Genomic DNA, 24641 nt, shown 5'->3' on the forward strand with positions numbered 1-24641 from the left:
TCAGCCTTCTGAGTAGCTGACTACACATGAATGCCACTATGCCAGGCTAATTTATTTATTTTTAAAATTATTTATTTATATATTTTTAGAGATGGAGTCTTGCTATGTTGCTCAAGCTGGTCTCGAACTCCTGGCTTCAAGTGATTCTCCCACCTCAGTCTTCTGCGTAGCTAGGATTATAAGCATGAGCCACAGTGCATGACCTGTGTGATCTTGAACAGACTATTTAATCATTTTCAGCCTTGATTTTTGTCTTTTCTTTGCAAAATGGGTAAAATAATAGTTCCTGCTAATAGGGTTATTATGAGGGTTAGTATACAAAGTGTTTTTTGAATAGCCAAACACAGCATGTGTTTGTTTAACTCATAAAGTATGACCTAAATGTTTAACAATAAAAGCATGTATATAGTTCAAAAAAAACAACTGAATATTACAAATCCCCGTGAATGAATTGATTTTTATTTTCTCTGAGTCTTAATTCCTAAGAATATGAAATCTTCACCTGAACTCCTCATAATCAGGAAGTGTTGATTTCTGGGCAGAGATTACTATGAAATGCAATTCATTCAGGCTCAAAGTACCTTAGTAAATTATAAAGTAGTAATTAAAAGAAGAGAACTTTAATAATGATGAGACAGAGGTTTAAGTTTGTAAGACTGCAGTGTTATCGTGTACTTCTCTACCTATGATAAAACGATTTCTAAGACAACATTTTAATAATGTTGGCTGGTGATTTATAAACAATATTAACTTGAGAATGGCTATAAAAAGCAAATATAAAACTTCAATGTTGCAACTGATTTCAAGCATTCCTGTTAATAGATTCTAAGTACCAAGATTTCCCAGAAGTATGATCACCTCAAATCTTCTCTATATATAGGAAATTGAAACATGCCCAATTTGAGACATCAAAAGACATTTAAAATAGACACCACAAAATGTATCTATAGTTTAAAGGTCAAATTTATTAGGAGATTAAGCGATGTATATGGACTATAAATACTGCACAGCTGACTTTATTCACAGTCAAGCACAGATATAGTCAGTGCCAACCTATTTTGTGGATACTCTTGTTCTTTTGTTCCAAGAAAAGTTTGCACCATAAGACTTGGACTTGGGTTTTGGAACCTTCCTCTCTTCAACGTCATAGCTCCATCCTAGGAGGAAAAAACAAAGACAAATCCACAGAAACAGAATTAAAGAGGATACCTGAAAAGCACAGCAAGCGGAGGCTAGCTTTTGTAACTTAATGTTCACTTATCATCAAGAGTATATGTCAACACATCTGAGATATACTTACTATTTGTTCCCTTATAATCCTCTGTGAGAAAAGGGTCCAAAAGATTGCCTACAGATTATTTACCATATCTCAAGTTAAAGATGTAAACTATGATTCAGTTTCTCCTTGTTCAATTACTGATATCTATGTATTACATTAAAATTTCCATTGCTCTATGTGGTTTAACAAAGGACTTTAAAAACAGTTGCAATGAAGAGCGATGAACAACATAACCAACCTCACTATTCTTCCAAAAATTGGTTTCTTTATAAGAGTTAGTTTAGAACTCTTCCAAAGGGATATAGAAAAATATGTACGTGTGTGTGGGTGCGTGTGTGTACTACATAGTTGAAGCGGACCATGAGAGTTTACTTGGTTCAACCTCCTGGACTTGGACAGGCTACTGATTAAACTCAAAAAGATTTTCAACATTTATTTCAAGGGCTATCTCACTAATTGGACTCACATGTGAGTACCCGATAAACAGTGCAAATTGTTAGGCCTGACCAAAGGCCCACTAGATCAGAATCTCGGGTAGGGACCCAGGAAACTACACTTTATCAATTCCAGGAGATTTTTATGCATACAAAAGTAAGGGCCACTAATCAAAGTTGTCTATTCTCTTCTGAGTATTTATATTTTCCATCCAAAGTCATTTCAGCATTTTGTAATTTTGAAAACTGGGTATATGTATGTCTACATTTTCTGTACTAAATTCTATTCTGTAGTTCTCCTAAAACATGGGAAACAAATCAACATCCTCCTCCTTAAAAATATAATTAAGTCATTCTTTTATTCCCTAAGCTAGGCAACTCCTGTAACATTCACTTTTCTTCATAAAATCCATTTTCCCACACCTGTAATTTATTCTTCTCTTAGGATTTTATTCAAAGAACTCATCTTGAAACCTCTAATTCATGGCTGTATCATGCAGTCACGTATAAAACGTCCAAAATGTGATTATTATATGGTCTAATTAAGTGAGCTTCTTGATCTTGGTGAGTATAGTACCTTCTGCCACAAAGCTTACATTTCAATAGTCCCTTAGTTAGTACTCAGTTTTACCACAAAAGTTAAGCCTATGAAACTCAACTCATCAAAGTATACTACTGCTACTGTACACAAAGGAAAGTAACAACATTTAACAGAGTATTTTAATTTAAACTTTTAATCTACTTTATCCATCACAGAATATTACATTCCCAACCGCTGGAACTCCATCTCCAAAGAAAGTCCAATAACTATAAGGAAATGGGGAAGCAGGAAAGCAAATGAAACATCAGAATCCAGGAGAGAAAATATTAATTTACTTGCTCAACATAATCTTATTTTCACAGAGTAGAAAATATGTTTTGAGAACTTTCTTATCCATTAAAAAAAAGTTACAAAGCTATAGCTTACTTTAAGAGAATCTGGACTTATAAAGTATGTACGTAACAAGTAGTTATCTCCATTTCAAAAAATTTACTAAAGGGCATAAGAAAAGTTTATATTTCATAAGGTTGTCATGAGGATTAAAGTACACGTCTTGTACTTCATATGGATGTCATAATTCATGTACAGTGCTTAGAAAGCACCCCCACTTAACATTTATTGAGTTCTATGAGAAAGAACCTTTATATGAAGTAATATTATCCCCCTTGTACAGCTGAGTAAACTGAGGCTCAGAGAGCTTAGGTAACTAGCGAAGGTCACTCAGCCAAGAAGGGACAGAATCAGGATTTAAACACAGCTGGTCAGATTCTGGAGGCTACGCCTTACCTATTATGCTACACTGTCTCTTGTGGTTTATAGTAGGCACTCAATAAATGTTAAGTATTATCTGGTCCTCAAATTTGATTCACAACTTCCTAGCACCATGTCTCTATATAAATTTCCATTACATTAGAGCCCACTAAATTTGAATTTGTGATGTTTTGGGTATAGCTAGCTATAATCTAACCTAGTTATTAACTACAGAAACGGGTTTTGGTAAGCAAATTAATACTGTGATCTGAGCATAATAACTTTAAAATTATAAACTTCTTAAGCACTTCCCATATTAACCAGCAAACGATGCTGATAATTACAAAATATATTCAATTTAATAAAGGAGGTATAATAATATTTACTAAGCATTGCCATTCATTTGATAAATATTATTGATTGCCAACTCCACGTCAGAGACTGTTTTTAGACAGTGGAGGCAGACTAGTGAATAAAACAAAATTTTCCTGAACTCCTTGAAGTTAGTAGGGGAAGAAAAGTTAGTAAGTATATAGTATATTAGGTGCTAATACAGTAATACCTAAATTAAAAATGTGTATTACATCCTAGTAAGTACTAAGGAGAAAACATTTTAGATGGGGTATACAGGGGAGCCCTCCCTCCCTGAGAAGTGGGCAGAGAACAGTAACTGCAAAGGCCCTGAGGCAAGAGCATTCCTGGTGCACTAGGTAGTATGTTCTAGTCCCCATGCTGAGTGCTTGAAATGTATTTTTATTGAAATTTTATGTATGGAGTTTATAGGTTGCATGGCTATAAGGAAGGCATTGTATATATCTTAATTTTACATTAATTTAAAAAAATATAGAGAAAATAAACAGCCTAAGGTCACAGGGCTAGTAAGTGGCAAAACCAGGATTTTAACCCAGATGGACTTTAACACCTAACTACTTTATTAATAAAACTACATTTCTTTTATTTTCTCTTTTTTTTTTGAGACGGAGTCTCGCTTTGTCGCCCAGGCTGGAGTGGAGTGGCGCGATCTCAGCTCACTGCAAGCTCCGCCTCCCGGGTTCACGCCATTCTCCTGCCTTAGCCTCCCGAGTAGCTGGGACTATAGGCGCCCGCCACCATGCCTGGCTAAGTTTTTGTATTTTTAGTAGAGATATGGTTTCACCATGTTAGCCAGGATGGTCTTGATCTACTGACCTTGTGATCTGCCCGCCTCGGCCTCCCAAAGTGCTGGGATTACAGGTGTGAGCCACCACGCTCGGCCTGAAACTGCATTTCTTTAAAAATATTCTGCAATTACAAGTTTTATCTATTTCATTCATTTCCTTTTATTTGAAAAAATATGTTGAAAAGACTTTTAAGAATCCCTGGGAAATCTATGTTCCACATATGCTCTCCCACAATTGTGAGGAAGGAAATGGTTTCTAGTGTAGATTTTGTATTTGGTTATAATGACAGCTGGAAAATTAACCCAAGACCTCCATAATCTTTTCTTGCCAAATGATAGGTAAGAAACCTAAATCTCTCTCCTCTTACTACCTCCCAACACACACTCACCAGGTCAATAAAGACATTAGGAAAGAAACTGCAGAAATGAGAAAGCACTCAAATATCTAGGAACCAGTAATATACACACAAACACAAACCTGATAGTCACTTTCTCATTCACTCAATTACCCTTTCAGCCACCAGGGAGAATTCTCTGTACTACATCAGATCTCAGACACAGATCTAATATCTATTCTGGTTATGGAGTTTCAAAATGTGGTCAGGGTCACTGCAATGTGAGAAGAATGAAGTTTTATACACATAAAAGAACAACTGGTTTGGGTTTTTTCCTGGTAACTAAGGAGTGAGCTGGCTCCCGGGAACTGTGAGCCAGATTACAGTTGCTGTTGATGGTGATAACAACAATAAATAGAAGTATCATGACAGGGATTGGAATGTGGATGGGCAAAGCACCCTGTGAAAAACAAACAAAAATACACACAGAAGAAGCCTGCATTTGCTAATAAGATCCATCTCTATATAATTACCACTGACCACTCATGATTGTTAGGATGTGTAGGGCAAAACATTTATTATCTTCCCATTTCTCTGTGATAAACAACTTTGTTTCCAAAGTTGCACATGCAACTGTGCTTTCCTAAACGCAAAGGAGTATATGAGGAAGTCCAATGACAATTCACAATAGAGACTAAAACTAAAGAAAGAATCCACGGACATCTTTGGATTTTCTATTCATTATTCAGAAAACTTTTCTACTATGTAGGGCTGTCATCATAATAAACATTTGCTGTTTTTTGAGACACTGTTAAGAATCTGATTACATTTCCAAGCATCCTCCTCCTTACAGTGCCTGGATGAACAAATTTACTGGTCCCACTATACTCGAATATAAAGGTTACCTGAGCAAACAGTGAAGTTGAGCTAAAAAGGACAACACTTGAAAGGACATTAAGCATGTGTGCTTAAGAATAGGTAAGTTACACAAATTATACTCATCTTTCCTACTTCCTATTTGAAACTTGTTGCTAAAAAGAAAGAATATATTTTGCAAGAAATAAAATATAGATATTAAATGTTTAAATTTCTATAACAGTGTCCTTTTTAACCCTAAAATAGATAAATATATATATATATTTTTTCTTTTTTTTAAAGAAAGAGCCCAAACTTGTTTTTCTGAATGGGAACATGGAAGTGAAAATACTTGCACTCTCCGAAGAATGCTCATATGCTTACATAAAATGAAGGTATAGTCTACAATCATAATGGTCCCATATGTTGTCCTATAGGGTACTGAAAACCAGCCCCTTGCTCTTCCCAGCTGTGCAACAGAAGAAGATCAAAGCAATGGAGTCCAAGGCAGCTGCCCCAGGGATGGGTAAAGCTCCCAGTGCTGCCGTCACTTCCTAGAGGACAGTAGCCATATGGCACAGATTTGCCACAAACCCAACTACCAGCACCTAAATGATGAGAAGCTGACTCCCTTTGCTGTTTCACACACTGAAATGCTTTCACAAAAATAGCTTGAACTTTAAGCCCTAGTATCATTTCCCTTTGGAAAATGCTGCAGTAAACTTAAAATGTGATCTTTAACATCCCATGCCCAATTTTTTTTTCTGAAATATGCCAGTTTATTTTGTAGATCTCCACATTGTGGTTGGAATATTCTATTTCCTATGATATAAATGGTATAATCTTTTCAAATGCCAAAAATCCCCAACCTCTGAACAAAACCAGGCCACAAAATTCCACATATAAGACAGAAAAATAAAATCAATTCCATTCATTTTTATGCAGAATCATTTCATTTATGGTTCAGTAATATAAAAATACAAACATCCATCAGTTCTTTTATTGCTTGCGAAATGTTTTACCTCAACCTTGATTGACGTTCTGTTAAAGGTCTTTCTTCTCTAATAACCTAATCTCAAACCCTGACATGAGTTTGGAAGTGAACAGCTAAATGATTTTTCCTACTCTCCATTTGTGCACTGAACAAGAACTACCACATAATTTGGCACAAACTGACATAACTGACAGTCACTTCCAACTGAAGCATGGGATCAGAAGAGCAAAGCTTTGGGAGGCCAAAGCAAAGTACACTGGTACTTGGCAGGTTTCTAGATTCTTCACCAGGCTATGCACCCATATTATATCTGGCTGAAAGCAGAGCATAACCCTAACATATAATTTTAAGGAGCAGAAAAGAAAAATAGCTTTTTAGGAATTTCACTTTAAAAGTATCTTTACTTTGAAATTGCCAATTAGATATATAATATGGGGGTAGGGTGGGGTAGGGGGTAAATGGTTCAGAATAACGTAAAAGTATCCTAGATCTTTAGAAAATACTATGGAGAAATAACAGCAGTTTTGGATACACTGCAAAGCAAGTCTTCCCATGAAGTTTATATAAAGTGATTTAAACAAGCAAATAAGGTGAAAACATGAGGCACCTGAAATATTTGTTAGATTAGTAGTACCCTACACCTGCTGTAGCTGTGACACCTCTCAATACTGCTTTGATGTGACAGTCAACGGCTCCTTGAAATTTTATCTTTTCAAATAATATACTTGTTATATAATATTACTATTATTTTCAAAGCAGTAGTTGGAATTATTCAGCATTTGCCACAAAACAAACCAAGGTAGTAACCACTACTCCAGCTGTTGTGTTCCAAAAGTACATCTGAAAATCAGTCATTAGAAATTTAGAACACATTTTTCTGGAGAAAAAAACTACACAAATAGCCAAAAACCACTCCCAGAGATCTGCAAGCTACTCATAGGGATTCTCAGAATCCTATTTAATCTACAATATACCAGAAATGTCACTAAGCCACCATATATAATTCTCTCTAGTTCTCACGCGCGCTCTCGCTTGCATGCTCGCTGTCGCCCTTGCCTTAGCAGTATTTTCCCAGTCACAGACAGGATACGGGATTAGACACTGGGAGGAAAAAGCTATGTATATAAAAAAAAATCTTTCGTGAATTCACCTATTAACTAAAGTTTGTGACTCCTAAATCAACACCCATTGTGCTTCTGTGGTCATTTGTGACATGTGGAGAATGCCAAAAAATTTGAGTCCTGTAACACACATTTCTAAATGAAGGGAAGCAGGATAATGCTCTGCCTTCTTGTTTCAGCTCTCATACTGTAAACAAGCATACTTTCTGTGCTCTATTTAGTGCCAGTTTTTTGCATTTCTGTGCTGGTTTTTGGTAATTTCACTGTTTAAAATGGTCCCCAAACAGTGTGCTGAAATGTTATCTAGTGTTCCAAGAAAGCTGTGATGTGCCAATACATGTTTCAGATAAGCTTTGTTTAGGCATGAGTTATAGTGCTGTTGGTTGTGAGTTCAATGTTGATGAATTAACTGTATTAAATAAGGTGTCTTTAAACAAAAACACACATAGAAAAAGGTTATGTACTCGTCAGATGACAAACTATGTGACCAGAGGCCTGCAGGAACCTAACCATGTATATCCCCAGGAATAAGAATTCTTGCTAATTTAGTGTTTCATAGTGACTTTAAAGAACGTAACTGTGGGGCCTGGCACGGTGGCTTGCGCCTGTAATTCCAGCACTTTTGGAGGCCGAGGCAGGCAGATCATGAGGTCAGGAGATCAAGACCATCCTGGCTAACACGGTGAAACCCCATCTCCACTAAAAATACAAAAAATTAGCCAGGCATGGTGGCGGGCACCTGTAGTCCCAGCTACTTGGGGGGCTGAGGCAGAAGAATGGTGTGAATCTGGGAGGTGGAGCTTGCAATGAGCTGAGATCGTGCCAGTGCACTCCAGCCTGGGTGACAGAGCGAGTCTCAAAAAAAAAAAAAAAAAAAAAAATTAACTGTAAATAAGGAGAATCACCTATAACTGATAGATACATAAAGTCTGTCCTTTCTCATAGCTTTGACTCCCCTCTCAACCCAGTCCTGGAAAAATCAGTTTTGTCTCAATTTGCAATTCATCTGAACATTTCTTTACCCTACATAAATCTGTGCTGTTTGACTTGTCCTTTGAACTGGTTATAACATTTGCCCTGCTCCCTTATATCAGATGAGTAAAATCCTTCAATACATGTTTATTGTATATCTATGCTAGAGTCAATGTATCTTTTTCTGGAAAATTTAACAATTTTGGAGGTCCCCTTGAGGCATCTTATAGATTTATCGACCAAATGCAGGCAAACATCTTCATCAAAGAAATGGTATACCTTATGCTTAAGCCTGCATACCTCTTTTCTTGGCTCTAAAAGGTGAATCCAGCAGCAAGAGAATTCTGCTGACTCTGGTCTTTTGCTCTCTACTAATCTGGGGAATTGGTTTTGCAATCTGACCATCTGATGATCCCCGTAAATGGATTAATGGTTTATAGAGGTCTATTCTCTGTTGGGTAGGAAAAAAATGGAGAATCTAGTTTGTTAATCTATTCTATTTTGGACTCAAATCAATTAAGAATTAGTACTCAGAAAAGAACAGCTCTTTGGTATTTCATCATTTTGTATTATTAACTAATGGCTGAAAGTTTAGAACTGAAGTTATAAACTCTGTGTGACTATATGTCTATCAATGTCTGTATAGAGAAAAGCCTTATTGTGCATGTATTTAAGGCTTTTCTACCTTTAGGTGGCATTGATGAATTAGATTATAAAGTCTTTTTAAGGAACTCTGTTCTGATTAGCTTATAGAGAAAAATAAGTGATTATGTAAATTGAATCTTAAAATTTTCAGAGAAGAAGAAAATGGAACTTCTAATACGTTCAATGTGCTAGAAATTTTTAAGAGTACTTAAAGAGTACTCTTAGAGCAACTAACAAACATTTTGAGACTTCAAGTTCATATCGTGTAGGTAAATCTTGACAAACAAGACTAATAATTTTGGTTTAATAAAACAACAAGGTTTTCTCTGGTTTATCAATGTTAAATATACAAACAGACTTTTATTCCACTTGTGTATTTTTTTAATTACCAAATATGTTTACTGATCAAATAAGCCAGAATTACTTGTTTAATGTTTAGTCATGAAAAATGTAAACCTAAGATTAACCAAATTGATTCATTATTGACAACTTTATTTCAACAATAATGTTTTGTAATATGTCACCTTCAAAATTAATTTCCAAGATCGTCAAGTAATTAATAGATATTTATTAGATATCCAGATCTTTTACTTATTTTTTAAATTATTTTTTAAGACTAGTGGAGTCAAGCTGTGGGAGTGGAAAAGGAGTAACGAAATCTGTAATCGGTTGTGATCAATTAGTTGTGAACCCTAGATCTCTTCTAAGTAAGACAGAATACTAATCCATTGATAATGATAGGGTTCAGGACATGCTACCCTAAAATAATGGCACTTTGGCATTTGAAGAAACAGAGAAGGCCACTCTGACCTCCTCCCACCCTTGTACCTTGAAGTAGACCATAAAATAATTCCCTGGCCTTCTCATGGAAGAAATCATAAGACATTCATGTGCCCTATAACCCAGAGGCAAGGAATATTACAGAGGGATGGACTTAAGAATCTGAACAAACAGGCCTGGCTAAGTTCTCTCTAGCTTATTACTACTGGATCATACCTTCTTTATCCAGTCATATTTCCACACACAATGTACTTTTTCTTCAAATTTAGCATAAAATACACAAGTATTCCTGTTTCTTTGGGTTTTCATTTCTGAAGGGTCCTGTATCACATAAAATTTACATTAAATATGTGCTTTTCTATTTTTAACTGTCCTTTATTATAGGAGATGCACCTATGAGATGGGTGAGAAAAGACATATTTTCTCCACTATAATTACTAAGCAAAATTTTAAATGTATATACTCTTGCTACTTATTTTCATATGCTACAGAGAGGCTGTATCTCTGGGTTCGTTAGTGAACATTTTCATTTTTGCCACCTGGAGAAGTTGGAGTATAAGGAATGCATATAGCTATAGAAAGTTATGTGTATTTATGAGATCTGCTAGTCTACTAAAATGCTGATATGTAACCATTTCAATTATCCATCTCCCAGTTTCTCTATGGAATCAGTCACTTTGGTTAAAAGATACATATAAATGAAACTCGAATAGGAGAAATGGTGGTAGAGAGGTAAAACTCTGCATGCAAGGTTATGAGATATGTTTTTGTTTATTAAAGGAAAAAGAGAATAGTTATGTCCTCAAGTAAAGTGACTGTGCCAGAAAGAGAAAGAGAATGCTAAGAGCTAAGGTTCTTTACCATCATATTACTTTCTATGTTTAAGTTTTATTGTGACTTTGCAGTGAGTGGCCACATATCATTTCTCAGGTACTTGTGATTCTATATCTATCCTAACTGTTCACATCTCCTGACAACTTTTGATATTTACCTTCCCACAACTGAATCCTAAATGTAAAATAAAACTTTCAGGATATCATTGCACCTAGAATTATCTTTAAGATTCCCTAGAGGGCCTCTGGAAAATTACAAAGATATATTCTTTCATTCTGTGAAAACAGAGGTGCTAAAAAGAATTAGGTTTATTTCATATGCTATAATTAATGAGCTACTTGGGAAGAGCTGTCAACTATGAGAAAAGTTGTCAATTCAGGAAAGATCCTTAGCCATCCCAAGGTTAAATTTCATGGGAAAAGTGTTATTAACCAAAATTTATGCTATATGGTAAGTTCCTGGGGAATTATCAATGCCTTCACTGCTCAAGATGTGTTCTATTTACCTGAGTCCTTGTACTGCTTTGCCCAACAAATAATTACAGTATAGTTTATCAGTCATAATTTGTTATTTTTAATAAAAACATTAACTTGATTGCATCTTTACTTCTGTAGTTTAAATATTGCATCTTCTAGGCCAGTAAATGTCAACTGGAAATCAATGTCACTTCTCTGAGTTTTATTAATATACCGATATTTAGGACATACTCCAGACTTAAATCTTTTTACTTGATATTTGTATATTTTAAATATATGCCAAGCATATTCATGTTATGTTTCAGTATTATTATGTCGTATCTCAAGATTTTTTCTCCATAAAAGAATATGTTCATTTTTATAAATCAGATGAATATTCACTGTCTTTGAAAATAGGCTTAAGTGACCACATTACCAGATATTTTGCTGAAAACGTTTGTGGATTAAGTTGCATTATTCTTGCTATGAACTCTTAACCATATATTTCACTTTAATTTTTTTTTTTTTTTTTTTTTTTTTGAGATGGAGTCTCGCTCTGTTGCCCAGACTGGAGTGCAGTGGTGTGATCTCAGCTCACTGCAAGCTCCGCCTCCTGGGTTCCGCCATTCTCCTGCCTCACCATTAATGGGCCAGGCATGGTGGCTCACGCCTCTAATTCCAGCACTTTGGGAGGCTGAGGTGGGTGGATCACCTGAGGTCAGGAGTTCAAGAACAGCCTGGCCAACATGGCGAAACCCCATCTCTACTAAAATACAAAATATTAGCTGTATTAGCTGAGCATGGTGGTGGGCGCCTGTAGTCCCAGCTACTTGGGAGGCTGAAGCAGGAGAATCGCTTGAACCCAGGAGGCTGAGGTTGCAGTGAGCCAAGATCACGCCATTGCATTCTAGCCTGGGCAACAGAGTGAGACTCTGTCTCAAAAAAAAAGAAAAAAAAAAAAGAAGGAAATAAAATTACCAGTAATGTTAACTACAGCCATTTTGTCTTTTATAATCTACAAATAGTTTTTATTTTTTTTGTTTTACTCTGATGCTTCCTGGCAAACTCTTGCAATCAGCTACAGGGCAGAGTGCTTTATCTTCAACAAAGAAGGACTGTCTCAGAACCCTGCGGAAATGGCCCATGCCAGATGCTTTGAGGGTAGAGGCTTTTGATGCCATCACTTAATTTTAAGACCATACAAGTAGACTGAGTCAGGATATCCAGAGCGCTAGTCAAGAAGCAGATACATTTATGATCCAGTAGAACAAATAATAATTATATAGGACTGAAGAACTGATGAGGATCGATCATAATTTTATGTTTGGAATATTGCTGATATTGTCTCAATGTATTCTTTGTACATGTAAGAAAGCTCTCTTTCCTCTTAAGGTATCTATAACTCATTACAATTTAGTAGAGTTTACTTTGTAAATTGAAATATTTGTAAATAATATCTCATTCTCCATGACTCCTCCAGAATTCAGAAACTCTCATTGAGTATTCTTATTTTCATGACAATATAGTTATTTGCATATGTCCAATAACAATACGTCCTTCTGGGAAAAGTGGCCTAGCACTTGGCTTATAGGATTCCTAGTCTTATGGTAGCAAGGACTCTTAGGATATTTTGGAGATCCTGAGAAAGGAGGAATTTGCCCAAATTAAAAGGTAATACCAAATAAATCTAGTGGCAAGTTCCCAGCGTGGTTTCCTAGCTCAAGAGACTTAAAAGTGCAATCAGAGATTCCTTGTAAAAACTTTCACCAAAGCAAACAAGAAAGCGTATATGACAAATTAACACTCTTGCTACACGTATGTAAATAATAAGGCTAACTATCATACCAGTCTTATTTTGTGATCACAAATAATCTCTTGCTGAGATTATCTCGTAATCAAAACGGAGAAGGAATAGAAAAATAAAAATTTTTGTTTCAATGGAAAACTATGCATTGTTTCTAGCACACCCTTTCCCTTCCAGGTCAGATTTTAGATCAGTTCCTTATCTTTTAGCTACCGGGCAATTCTTTTTAGGTTGTACACAATTGATACACATGTAATTTCTGTCCTGTGTTCTACTTAATAGACCTCCCCCACCAAAACCCAATTTTGTCTCTATTTGCAATCCACTACATTTCTTTATGTCACACGAATTAGCGCTGTTTTGACTTTTACTTTGAACTGGTTATGATATCTGCCTTGTCCCCTTATAAGAGTAAAATAAATTCTTTTACTTGCATTTTATACCTATATGAAAGTCATGATTCTTGCCTTTGAGTTTTTGTTTTGTTTCGTCTTGTTTTTTTAAGATACATGGATGTGAGGTTGAGACCCTCATAAGAAGTTACGTTAGGTGGAAGCCCAGACCTTACTGATGTTCACTTCTGGGATAATTCTAAGTACTAAGCTACATCTCCAATTATTTCTTTCTTTATTTTCCTGGATCCAGGGCCAGACCTGTTTCCTTCCCTGCTTCTACCTTCTATTACTTCGGAGGCGGGTTTTCCACCTCAATAGACCCACTATGAACAGAATGCAGTTTCACAGCTTGTCCTCAGCCCTCCTATTCCTGAAAGAAACCTTCCTTTATTTTGAGAATTTCAAAGAGTTTTATAGCTAACAACAATGAGAAAAACACAGGGGGTAAAATGACATACTAGAGAAAAGTCACAAAGTTTCAAATCAGATCAAACGGGGGAAAAAAGGCCATTTCTAGTTTTCATTAGCATGTAAATGGTAGTAGATTCTAGTCTTCCACCGTCCAAATTTTCCACAGCTGTCTTCCACCTCCTCCCTCCATGATGTAGCTTCCTCCACCCCATCCTTCTACCCCATCACTTACTACATAACACAAGGAAAGACAAAAGCCACATGGGTGAGAAAGGTGGGTCTTTTTAGTACACAAAGAACTGAAATGAGGTTCATCTACATTTCAGAGGAAACCCCAGATATTCTTTTTCCCTCTTTACAAAGAAACGTTATCATTAAAGAGTTCCTTTGGAATAGATGCTGAGCTTAAGATGTTTAGGATGAGGCCCTAAGGTTAAGGCTAAAAGAATCAGGGGTTATTTATATTTGCTTTGTGTGTCAGTATGTTTGGGGACATGGTAGTGGAAAAAGGGAGAAAAAGAAGTCATAGGGAACATTCAATCTTTTCTTCTTTTCCACTCCCCAATTTCAGAACACCAGCCTTCCGTAAGAAGTGAGGTAAAGAAGAGCGAGCTATGCAAAAAAGATATAAGCTGAGGGGACAGCTGCAGAAAATATCAATAGCAGGATAAAGAGAACTTCTTTTCATCTCAAAAATGAGAGTATTCTTATATAAAAAGATGAGCCTGCATAATACCTTATTTGGTTAAGAACTGAAAACAGATGATTAATGGGGGAACTTGTGTACTTATAGAGATACTATAGGTATACAGTACATCCCTACATTATTATCCCTCCCTATTATCTCTACTATAAAGATACTATAGAAACTTATAGCATCTCTAGAGTACACTATATAGAGTATATATAGTATATTATCTCTATATATAGATATGATCTAGATAGTATATATAATATATATAATATATAGTCTAGAGATACTCTATAGTCTATTCCATATATCTATATAGTAAATATATATATAGTATCTCTATATTATACTCTAGAGATACTATAGGAACACTATAGTATCTCCGTAGAGACCTACAGTATCTCTATATTATTTTATAAGTAACAAGAGTTTCTACATATCCTTAATTCATTCTAGGTAAGAGTACCTGAAGAACAGAACTATATTTCTTAAGAAGTATTACATTTGAACTTTTCCAAGTTGGATATGATTTTCCTGTTTCTCACATTTACTACAGGAATTAATGAACTATTTATATAGAATATTCTATTTACATAGAATATATATATAATGTATAAACTGTATATTGCTAAATATATCGGTGCTGTTCAGTAGAAATATGTAAGCCATACATAAGTTTCTAGTAGCCACATTAAAGAAATAAAAGGAAATATATAAAATTAATTTTAATAATTTACTTAAGTCCAATATTTCTAGATTATCACTTCATAAAATAAGAATTGAGATATTTTGGTTTTTTCATACTAAATCTTTGAAATCCAGTGTGCATTTACACTTACAGCACATCTAAATTCGAATTAAACACATATCAAGAGCTAAAATCACATGTGGCTAGTGGCTACCATATTGGATTCGTGTAGATCCAGATTATTATTTGTTAAGATCTACTAGCATCACAGTATCAGGAAAACCATTGGACTTGGAATCTAGAAGGTTAGGCGTTGTCAGAAGCAATGTGATTGATCTGGGGCTTGTTTTGTTAACTTCTCTAGGTTTTGATATCCTATCAAAGGGAGAGTTTAGAATAAATAACATACAGTTTGGAAGCAATTCAAACATTATGAAATCATCATTTTATGTATGTTTCAATACACTTCAGGATGCTAAACCTTAATAAACTCAGGATAAACTCCAAATTAACTTGACAGGAAAACATTCATTAGTTGTATTTTACAAACACACTAAAATGTAATAAATTGTTAATCATCCTACTATACTTTGCTTTCTTCAGGTTTCTAATTACAGGGAATTAACAGATTAACAGTTCTTCTAAAAAAAACAGTAAGTCACTAAATTAAGGTGATTTAAAGAAAAGTTTAAAGCATAATCTGGAGAATCATTTACAACATTACTAAATTTGCTGTTAAAATTCACCAATATTTATTGAGCACATTAAAATATAAATAGGACTTGTTTTCCCTGGTAAATTCTTATAATCCAATAGGCAGGATAAAATATTACAGTTTGAGTGTAAGAACCATGCCTTATTTAACTATCCCCAGAGCCTAGCCATACAGCGCTGACATAAAATAGGGTGTGTTCAACATGCTTCTGACTGAGTGCAGTACAAAAAAGGTAAAAGAGAAAACCATACTATAAGAGCTGCAAGAAAGGAACAAATTACTGTGAAAGTTAAAAGGAAGAAAGAGGAGTTCATCCAGTAGTAGACGGGAGGTGGAAGTGAGGGAGGGGAATAAGAAAAGGGATCAAGAAATGAGACAGCATATGAAATAGACTTTGAAGACTAGGTTGGAGTTTCATAGGCAGGGATAAGAATGAGAACAGTATTAATGAGCTTGTTGAGGGAGGAAGGTGTATAGCAGGTTTGGAATGTAAGGGCAGAAAGTAGAGTCGGAACACAGTAAGACAAAACTTGTTAGTGCTTTGGTAATAAGTTGGTGCCTATACTGTGAAGAACTTTGAATTATCAGTTGAGGAATTTGTCTATTAAACATAGACTTTTGAAGATGTTTCAATAAAAGGAATTTTGGGACTTACACAAATGTCAGAGTATTGAGGCAGTATACGTAACAGTTTAGACTAGAGATCACCTAAAATTTTCTGTAAAGGGCCAAGTAGTAATTATTTTTAGGCTCTGGGGCCATATAGTCTCTATCACAACTACTTTTCTACCACTGTAGCTGAAAAGTAGTCATAGACCATATATAAATGAATAAACACGACTGTTCAAGTAAAACTTGTTCACCTTCTTGTAAGTATGTCAGTGACCTGTTACTTAATGTCTCTAAACCTGTTTCCTTGAACAATTAAATGGAAATAACTGTTCCTGCTTCATAGAGTTACTAAATGAGAATGAAAAGCACTTAGCATAGTGCCTAGCTCATGATTTAGTGTTTATGTTACTTTCTGTGGTGATAATACTTATTACCCAAGTCTCAAAATATAATTAGAGGGCATTAAATATGTTTTGTAAGGCTGGGTGCAGTGGCTCACGCCTGTAATCCCGGCACTTTGGGAGGCCAAGGCGGGTGGATCATCTGAGGTCAGGAGTTCAAGGCTGGCCTGGCCAACATGGTGAAACTCCTGTCTCTTCAAAAAAAAAAAAAATTAGTTGGACATGGTGGTGCATGCCTGTAGTCCAGGAAGCTGAGGCAGGAGAATCGCTTGAACCTGGGAGGTGGAGGTTGCATTGAGTAGAGATCATGCCACTGCACTCTAGCCTGGGTGACAGAGTGAGACTGTCTCCCCACCCCCTCTCAAAAAAAAGTTTTCCAGAAAGCAACTGAATCTGAAAATCTTACTCCCCTTATTGTATTGATTTTCTACAATCTTTAATGTCAAGGGAAACCATGCTCATGACTTCTCTTTTTGTTTGACATTTAAAAGGGAAATGAAAAAACTAAGGTGATGAAAGGTAGGCTTTTATTTTCAGAATAGTCCCTGAATTGGTATACAAATAATCAACTGTATATCAAATACAATTGATATTTGATTTGTATATCAATTATCAAATACAATTTGATAACTGTCAAAAGCTAATATACTTTTAGGCTACATTAATATAAAATGTAATTCGATAAGTGATATACAAATCATCTTTTGTGTAGGAATGTGGCAGTTTTACCCTAACTTCCTATTTCTAGATACTACTTAAAGGAAAGCACTAACGCCCACAAATGTATAACCTTTGTCATATTTTACTGTTAACACAGAATCAGCTGTATTAACAAAAACTAATTTTCCCCTAGACAGCATATGATTAGGGCACTGGGCTAGATAGCAAAGAAATAAAGACATATATGAACTAGCCCATGGGCTTTAACATCCTTAAGTCTATAGTTTTTGAACATTACCCAATCCAACTTCTCATTTCCAAGATAAAGAAATATGCTTCTAAAAGGCTAAGTGTACTGAGGCATGACTTGTTCAAGTTCTGCTGTGAGGCAGACCACTGTGGAATGAGAATCTTAGTTACCAGCCTCTTAATCCAGTAGTCTTTACATATTAGTGCATCTGAACTTTTTTTTTTTTTTTAATGCCTTAACTTATCAGAACATTGGTTCACTCAACCTTCAATAGCACTAGCTGACAACAAATGACTTAGCTGGGGGACAGGGAGGATCCATTTGTATGTCCTTCACTACTATTTACCTACCCAAGAGGGGCAAATCAGAAGGAAGGGGATGCTGTGGAATTTGGAAAAGATCCCCCACCTCCACTTCTGTAATGCTTCAATGGTGTTTATTTAGATCTTGCTTCCACTGTAGCTGAAGAAACAGGCTTTATCTATTTAAAGACATAGAATGCTATACATTAAATAAATAAGGCAGATCGTAAGTACTATAGCGAAATCAAGAGTGGAATAATCATTGAGGACGTTTCCAGGAGATGAGAATGGTTTCAAATTCTTGAGTAAAGAAATATGTTTCTTTCTATTTATTTATTAACTATTTTTTGAGACTGAGTCTCACTCTGTCACCCAGGCTGGGGTGTAGTGGTATGATCTCAGCTCACTGCAACCTCCGCCTTGTGATTCTCCCGCCTCAGCCTCTTGAGTAGCTGGGACTACAGGCGTGCACCACCATGCCCAGCTAATTTTTATATTTTTAGTAGAGACAGGGTTTTGCTTTGTTGGCCAGGTTGGTCTACAACTCCTGACCTCAAGTGATCCACCCACCTCAACCTCCCAAAGTGCTGGGATAACAGGCATAAGCCACTGTGCCCGGCCAGAGAAATATATTTTAGAAAGTCATTTATTCCATCAGATATTGAGTGTCCATTATATGTCCGGTTTTGTGCTAGGTGCTAGGCACAAAGCAGTAACCAAGACAGGACATAGTTCTGCTATCTTATACGTTACAATTCCTGATTCACTGTTAGCCTACAATTTTACGTCACTAACCATTCGGCTTTTTAAAGTTACACTTTCTATAGACTTTGATAGTGTTCCTCAATTTTCTTTCCTGGGGAGGTAGAAGTCAGATGAGAAAGCCACTTGATTTTAATAGGAACAGTGGTGAGCTCACACCGGCAATTCACATGGCAACTGTAGTCATGCAGTCCTTGTGACCACTTAGAGAAAGACTAACCAGGGATTTAACAATTTAATTAGATTTCCTGTTATTAAACTCACGTCACAGACTTCAAATGAATAATTTTCAAAGTGTTGGACATGAAATATGGTAAGCTGAAAAGATAAAAAAATTAATGGAACTGTTTTCCATAACTACGTTACAGTTTAAAAAGCCAGCAATGTTATTTTAAGTCAAAATAATATTTTAAAAGACCACTTTTAAGAACAATTATGTAATTAAGAAACTTGGAACTTGCCAAGAAAGTATAAATAAGGAATTACACTTAAGAACCTTTTGAAAAAAGTTTTTTAAAGTCTATTAATAACATAATAGGATATATTTATATACTATCATATACTTACTATTTGTGAGACCCTAGTCTAACTACGCACTTTTACTTTTATTAACTCATTTAATCCTCATAGTAATTCTCATTGCACATATGGGGAAACAGAAGTATAAAGTCATACAGGTAGTGACTCAACACAGATTCAAAGGCCGATAGGTTGACTTCAGACTTTTAATCATAAGCTATACAATACTAAGTGGAAAAGAAAGCAAATATGTTAGATTATAACCTTTATAGGGCTTTCACATTTGTATGTCAGATATGTTAGACAACACTAATAATCTCTTATTTTTATATACTGCCTTACAGTGACAATGCACTTAGACAAATTCAATTTGACAAACTAGAATAACAGGATACATTAGGTACAAATGTTTAGTAGTGCATTTGAATCTAAGGAAAACAAACAGCAGACATACTGGCTGGAGGGAGATGAAGGTCAGAACTAATAGTTATCAAGTAGAGTATCTATTATGTATCAGCTATCTCCCGCCTCATGAGGTAGGTACCCTTATTTCAACTAAGAAACATTGTCCATTATGAAACTAATCCAAAATCATATAGCTTCAAAGTGGCATAATCAAGATTAGAATCCATACTAGTCTGACTACAAAACTTCCTTTCACTATACTATGTTGGCTTAACAGCAGAAAATAAGGAAAAAGGAAGACATTTTGCATTTTTGTTGATAGCAAGATCAATATAACCCAATGATGTTAGGTGGCTGCCCTAAAAGCGAATATACTCTTAGGCCACATTAATATTATTATACAGTTGAGATTAGGGTTGGTATTACGCCCACCATATCTAGAAAAGTAGCAAATGTGGGCATTTAGGCTGAAGGGAAATTTTACAGGCAATATGACAATATTTTCAAATAATTGAAGAGTTATTAAATAGATTAATAGACTAGATTTTGGCATTGCATTTTGGCTCAAAGAACTTAATTGTAAATGGAGGTGTCAAAACTGGACTAGGCTGCCATATATGTTCAATTAAGTTTAACCAAATGTTAATAATTTTACAGACGAATTCATAAAAAAGGTAGGTGTTCAGTAGTTTCATTCCCTGTCTGTACTTTAAATTAGAGCACTTTGTCTTTTACATGTTAGATGAGTATTCCAATTTAGGTTTTTTTTTTTGGAGGTGGGTGTTCTGACGCAGATTAAAAAGTCTGAAACCACTGGATTAGATACATTAAATATTAGATACATTGAAAGCACTGGATTTCAACTCAAATTCTGTATACCCGATTGATTTTAATTAAGGTAAGAACATAAAACCATATCTTGACTTTGTCAAAAACAGACCAAACATACCATTTTTTTCAGCAAAGGAAACTGCATCTTCTTTAGTACGGAAGGTTAGAACCATGTTGGATAAGGGATCAGCCCTGTAAGAAACAATTTTTTTCCAAGGTTTAACATTAAGGTTTGGCTGAGAAACAAAATCAATATTTAAAATAAAATAAACAGCTACTATAAAATCAAATAAGTACATTACTGATGGAATATTTTATTTGTAATAATCTCTTCAAAACTGTTAATTGGAATACCTTTTTCTGTGTTAAATTTGGGAGATTTTCTAATATGTATTGTCAAATAATAAAATTCACAATTGCAAAGGCATTCAGTTAGTCTTTAATAATTTTATTCAACTCTAAAAAAAAATCTGAGATGAATTTAAAAAACCCAGGAGGATTCTTAAATGGAACTTAAAATTTACTATCAAGATTACTGATGTGTAAAATTGCTAGTACTATCATTACCCAAGAAAATGCAACAACACATTCTTGTTTTTTTTTAATTAACTTCTTCTGAGTCTCCTTTTTGAAGATTATCCACTCTTGACAAACCTTCCATCACTAACAATATTCTTTTAAAGCACAAAAAAATAAAGCTCCAAGATCTGACATCCAATTGAATTCTTCAATGTAGTACAGTGTTAATGTTTACAAATCTACATAGGCTCTTTAGAAAATCCAACTTCAAGAAATGTCACTTTTATTTATTTTTTAAAATTTTTTAATTGTTTAATTTTTTTTCTTTTTTTTGAGATGGACTCTCACTCTGTCGCCCAGGCTGGAGTACAGTGGCGTGATGTGGGCTCACTGCAACCTCTGCCTCCCAGGTTCAAGCAATTCTCGTGCCTCAGCCTCCTAAGCAGCTGGGATTAGAGGTATGCACCACCACACCTGGCTAATTTTTGTATTTTTAGTAGAGACAGGGTTTCACTGTGTTGGCCAGGCTGGTCTCGAACTCCTGACCTCAAGTGATCTATCTACCTGCCTCAGCCTCCCAAAGTGCTGGGATTACAGGCGTGAGCCACTGTGCCCGCCCCACTTTTATTCTTACAACAAGGTAGAACACTGTTTGCTACAAATGTTTATTGTGACTCTCTCAGAGGTGAATAATATAGCATTCTATGAAACATTGTTTAGAAATGTGGAAGTAAAAAATATATAAAGGAGGATTCAAAAGGTAATTTGGATAGTGGAAAGATATGAGAAGAGAATACATGGGGAGTACCTCTCACTAACGGGAAGACCCACAAATTACTGCTGCCAAAGTTCTGGTCACAGACCATGGTTGCTACTCTGAGATTTCTATAATTATATATATTTTTATCATAACCCACCCCCTACCCTTTGTAAGCAAAAGAGCTTCATATGGCTGGCTATATTAGTACTAACATCATAATTTTATATTGGTTCCTCCTTTTCAAAGCACACACGATTTTCCAGTTGATAGTTAAACTATACATACTGAGAACAGAAGTGTCAACATAAATATGATGCAGTAATCTGTTAAGTGTTGATAGGCACACTGGCTTAGTTGAGAATAAGAAACAAGACAGAAAAAATTGCAGGAAAACTTAGCCAGGAGACCAGAGCTCTGTTTCCTGCAAAGATGGTATAGCCTGTATTATTATCCTCACTTTATGAATACATACATATAGAAATCAAATAGTAACAACTTATATCCATTGTATCCAATAGTAACAACATTCATCCACTGGAAGAAGCCACTATTCTTCCAGCCATTCAGTTTCTACCCTTCTCATTCTCCTTCATTTCCTGTATTTTGCAGTTCTTTTCTAGGTATGCTGTCACCACCAGTTTAAGCTCTTTTTCATTCTTCCCATAACCCCATCCTAACTAATCTTTCTGCCTCCTTGACTCCAATCCATCCTTCACCAAGATTAGTCTTCCTAAAGTCCAAATCCCAAACTTACTCACTGCCCAGTTCAACAATTTCAAATAGTTTTCACTGTCTATCACATTAACTTCAGGCTTCTACCCTGGCATTTAAGCACTGCTGTAACATGGGCAGAACTACATGCTAGCCTTCTTTTTAATTACTCCCCTGAGAAGTAACCAACCAGTCAAATCAGGTTGCTAATTGTTTTTATATAGATGCAGGCTGTACTTTCCCATCAGTTCAATTTGTTCCTTCCTCTTGGAATACTCTCCTATTATCTGTATATGGAAGTCCATTCAAATAATCCCTTATGGTTCACTTTGAATACTAACTTATTCCATGAAGTCTTTCACATCCTACCCTCCTCCAACTGTATATAATCTCTTTTTCAATCTCCACTAAATATAATTTGTGCTTTTATTTTTAGACTTTATTTGCTCATTTCTCAATTACTGAAGTTCCAATTTGAGTAATGGCAGAATATTATATCAGATTTATCTAACTATAAACTCTGGACAAAACAGAAAAATAATTTTCAGAGACCAGAGAGTGACTAATAGCAGGAAAAAAACTAGGGTTTTCTTTCAAAAAAAGGAACCACAATGGATTTAGATCCAACTTTATACGGTGTTTCCCATAAGGTATTCTCTAGTCTAGACAAGCTAGGAGCATCGAGAACTCAAGCAGAAAGCTGTAATCTTAGTGCAAGGTGCCTGGAGATGGAGTCCAGGATTGCCAGAGCAGCTGGAAAGGAGTAATCCACAGAGCAGGGAGCTTTTGAACTGTACATGATTGAGCAAGGTTTCAAAATGATAGCTGGGAAGGCTGAAAGAACTGATCAAAGATTTCAGCAGCTGCCTGTTACAGGGGAGACTGAGTCTGAAGGGAGAATGTGGGTAAACACCTTGTGCTTTCTATCAAAACTTCAGAAAGGCCGTGCCTTTTTATTTTTTAACACTAGGTTCCAAGACTAAGGGTAAAACTGAAACAGATCCACTCCAACAATGCATAATCCTCCACAAGTTCAAGGTGATCTGTCAGTAATTTCACTGTCTGTTGGAACAAAACTTATCAAGTTGCTACTGTCATTAATTTGAGAAACATTAGGGATCAGATAATTAATAGATTGTTATTTCTTAATATAAATTGTTTGAATATTAACTAGTGACTAATATTTCAGGGACTAATTAGCGTATTAGAAAGCCACATATCCACTATAAGATATATGTGAGATTCTTCATTTTAGTACTATATCATACATAATAACCCAAACAAATTTACACAAATAACCATCAATAAACAGTGTGCAATGGATGAATCTCACAAAGTTAAGCAAAAAAGCCAGTCACGAAAGAGCACATAAAGGATGATTTTCTTGAAGTGAAAAAAAAAAAATAGGCAAAACTAATCTATGTTGTTAGAAGTCAGAACAGTGGTTACCTCTGGAAGGCTGAAATCCAAAAAAAGCATGGGATGAAATGGGAACTTCTGAGGTACTGGAAATGCTGTTTCTCAATCTGGGTACTACTCACATGCATATGTGTTCAGGTTGTAAAAATTCACAAAGCTGTATGCTTCTGATCTGTATACTTTTCTTAATGTATATTTCAATAAAGTTTAAAAAGCAATATTAAGCCTGGCAAAATAATACATTGTATCTGTTCATATTTCCAAGGTTGATTTTAGGTTATTTTTCCTCCAATATCATTTCATATACTTTACTACACACTAATGAACATCAGTAAACCAATAAAATGATACCAAAAATTGTTTCATAATTATAATGTCCAACATTGGTTGGCGAATTGCTTTTTGTTCTACACCATAAAACAGACTTTGTGAAGATATCTACCATTTGTGTATTTCAATGATCATTTTCTGCTTACGAGCAAAGCCTATTTAATATTATTCAAAACAGATCTAAGTATCAATACAATATAAAAATTAGCATTATAAATATCAACTGACTCTTGACTTTACCTAAGAGAACTATTCATGCATAAAATATATTGGTGAAACATTTTGGCACTGCGAATTTTTCT

The 24641-nt window shown here is 35.3% G+C and overlaps 1 protein-coding gene across 1 annotated transcript in view; it reads right to left on the reverse strand.

Annotated features, from left to right (window-relative positions):
• Positions 1-947: 947 nt before the first annotated feature.
• The window catches only part of NDUFS4 (NADH dehydrogenase (ubiquinone) Fe-S protein 4, 18kDa (NADH-coenzyme Q reductase)), a 127751-nt gene continuing 104057 nt past the window's right edge, over positions 948-24641 (reverse strand). Inside the window, exons 4-5 of the mRNA XM_011999534.1 lie at positions 20719-20792; positions 948-1157 (exon numbers count right to left, since the gene is read on the reverse strand). Coding sequence (XP_011854924.1) covers positions 1054-1157; positions 20719-20792 — 178 coding nt within the window. The 3' untranslated portion in view covers positions 948-1053. The remainder of the gene's footprint in view (positions 1158-20718; positions 20793-24641) is intronic.

Source organism: Mandrillus leucophaeus, unplaced genomic scaffold (assembly GCF_000951045.1).
Source record: "Mandrillus leucophaeus isolate KB7577 unplaced genomic scaffold, Mleu.le_1.0 Scaffold597, whole genome shotgun sequence".
NCBI lineage: Eukaryota > Metazoa > Chordata > Mammalia > Primates > Cercopithecidae > Mandrillus > Mandrillus leucophaeus.